The 2,643-nt window shown below is 38.4% G+C and overlaps 1 protein-coding gene across 1 annotated transcript; it reads right to left on the bottom strand.

Moving 5' to 3' along the window:
* Window positions 1–668: 668 nt before the first annotated feature.
* On the bottom strand, window positions 669–2,018 carry LOC106353949 (transcription factor KUA1). The gene is made up of 2 exons (XM_013793786.3): window positions 1,525–2,018; window positions 669–1,433 (listed from the first exon to the last, which is right to left on the bottom strand). The coding sequence occupies exons 1-2, from the start codon at window positions 1,799–1,801 to the stop codon at window positions 1,000–1,002; spliced, it is 711 nt and encodes a 236-aa protein (XP_013649240.1). The 5' UTR covers window positions 1,802–2,018; the 3' UTR covers window positions 669–999.
* Window positions 2,019–2,643: the final 625 nt, after the last annotated feature.

Raw genomic sequence — 2,643 nt, 5'->3', positions numbered from 1 at the left:
AAAACTGCATCTAAAAGAGATTGAACCAATCAGAAGCAATGAGCGAAGAGCTGTTTTCAACTGACATAGAGTGAACTCACGGAAAATGATGACCGAAATTATTGATAATAATGTTACGGCCGGAAACATATGCTTCCTCCGCTTTCTATCAGAGCCGGCACTTGATGCACTTAACTATTAGCCAATAAACAATAGAGCTGGGATAATCAATGTCCGCGAGCTCCGCCCCGTTTAACCGCTACAGGGTGAGTGCAGCTCGAACAATTTGAAAATTTCTAATTGCGGATGTGTGCGGATCAAGATTATTTTAAGCGGAACGGACGTGGGTCAGTCGAATTTGAGTCGCGGGTACTCGCTAACCCGCAAAATTTTTTTAAAAAGATTTATTTTTTCTTAAAAATGTTTTTTTTATAAAAATATATAAATATCGTAAATATTTATATAATTTTTATTATAAATATATTATTTTAATATAATTTTTAAAAAATAATTATATTTAATATAATTAATATTACCTGCGGGTTTGGGGGGTTACCGGTGGATTTTTGTGGGGCTGGTGCAGGTAGAAAATATTTTGTTTGCAGATTATGCGGGTTGATTTTTTGAATCAAAAAAATGATTCAATCCGCTGCGGGGCGGTGCGGGTTGACCCGCAAACCCAGCACTAATAAACAACAATTAAATTCCATTTAACTTAAGCATCGTCAGAAATCAACAGGTAGTTTCTTTGAAGTAGTCTGTGACAAACAAACTAAATTTGACCAAAACAACACATACACTACCCGCGTTTTACCACATCCATTCGATATATCGTACAACAACAAAAAGGACAAGTCGTTTCTTTCTCCCTTCCCCCAAAAGGGCAAAAAAACAAAAGACAGTACACACTTATCATAATCAGATATAATTAGCCTAATCATATAATCTCCTCCAATTTCACATTAATCATAGTCAACTCTTAATAATAATAATAACCAAACAAAGCTTTTTGTTCTTACATCAAGCAACTCCCATTATACTATCTCCATTACTCGACATGGTCTCGAAGACCGTGGGACGTGACTTCTGTTCGTTGGAAGATGAAGAAGAAGTCTGCATCGGTAGTTTCAGCGACAACGCAAACCTCTCCGCCGCCGCTGTTTTGTGGCTGAGATTCAGATCAGCCATCTTAGGCGAGGGAGGAACCGGAGGTATCCCCTCCAGTGGCGTCCCCTCTTCTGTTTGAGTGTTGGGAGTGATGTCGAAGAGGCTGGATCTACGACGGCGGCGATTCTGGTTCGTACGGCGGAGGAAATACTTCTGAGCGTGGCTCGCCACCTGAGTCGGCGTTCGAGTTTTCACGAAGTTTCTAGAGATTCCTCTCCAGTCTCCTTTGCCTACTCTATGCAGCCCCGTGAGAAACAACCTATGCTCGTCCTCCGTCCATGGAGTCCCTGAAATCAAGATTCAAGAATCAAGAATCAAGAACCAAGAATCAAGAAACATAGATGAGATCGAAAGAGAGATGTTTTGGATGAAGGGAACCTCGCTTGCGCTCGCGGTTTCTGACGGAGGCGTGAACGACGTCGTCTGAGGCGTAGCCACCGTCGTCCACAGGGTTTGAGTCGTGAGCGGCGTGATCGAATTGAGATAAGTTGTTCATACTGACGCTTTTTCTGAAAGAAGAAGACGACGAAGCTTCCGTTACGCGGACGCCGAAAAGCATGATTCCTTTCTCTCCTCCGCCGCCAGGGGATGTTTCCGTCGGACACGTACGAGAGTTGTGGCCGTTGTTTCCACACTGAGAGCAACTGCGCGACATCTTTTTCCCCGAGCCACAAGCGAGAAAGAGAGAGAGAGGAATAAGAAGGTGAAGGAAGAGTAAGAAGGTGAAGGAAGAGAAAACTGGAGGTGTTTATAAACTGCATTATAAAATGATTCTACTTCACCAGAAAAGCCTACACGGTTCTGTCTTCTTCTTCTTCTAATCTCAAAGTGACTTTGTCTGTCCGAAAATAATTATGTTAGATTTTTTATTTATTTTTCATACGTCAATTGTAAAACAATTGTTTTGTCCACCTTAATTTATATTTTCATTGGCAACAAAAAGAAGATTACTAATCAAGCAAACGGTTGGATAGACGAATGACAAACAGTGCCGGCTCTAACTCATGGCAATATAGAAAAAAAATTAGTGTTACTTTACTAATTAAGAAAATTATTTTTATTTGTTAAACATCAGTTAGTTGGTGAAATTATAACAAAAAATCTATGATTAACTAAATTTAATTTAAATACAATAAGAACAAAAAAAACTATCTTACACCATTCTCAATTTTTCCATTAACAAAATCTAATTTACACACAAAAACTAATTTTTTAATTTTTTTTTATAATAAATAAAGATCGAGATTTTTTTTATAAAAGAGTATTTATTTTATATTTAACCTAAGGTCATAATTTTTTTTAAGACGGCACTGATGACAAAGAGATTAGAAGAGTTGGTTGGATAAAACAATAAGAAGCTATGGTCATTAACCATCTAGAATTGAGCTCGGTTGAATGGACCAAACACAGCGGTTTGTATTCATGACATTTCTATGTCACCATTCGGATTCAAACATATGTTTGAGTTTTGATCATGCTACTTTGACAAAAAGAAGG

Source organism: Brassica napus, chromosome A7 (assembly GCF_020379485.1).
Source record: "Brassica napus cultivar Da-Ae chromosome A7, Da-Ae, whole genome shotgun sequence".
In the NCBI taxonomy this organism is placed as follows: domain Eukaryota; kingdom Viridiplantae; phylum Streptophyta; class Magnoliopsida; order Brassicales; family Brassicaceae; genus Brassica; species Brassica napus.
Note: the sequence above shows the minus strand (reverse complement) of the source record. Positions and strands in the feature narration are given on the sequence as shown.

Bases quoted from the DNA above. Each gene is read 5' to 3' on its own strand.
- LOC106353949 (XM_013793786.3), bottom strand. From the start codon at position 1,801: ATGTCGCGCAGTTGCTCTCAGTGTGGAAACAACGGCCACAACTCTCGT. The intron at 1,434-1,524 runs GTTCCCTTCATC...TCTTGATTTCAG, and splicing joins AAACCGCGAGCGCAAGCGAG to GGACTCCATGGACGGAGGAC.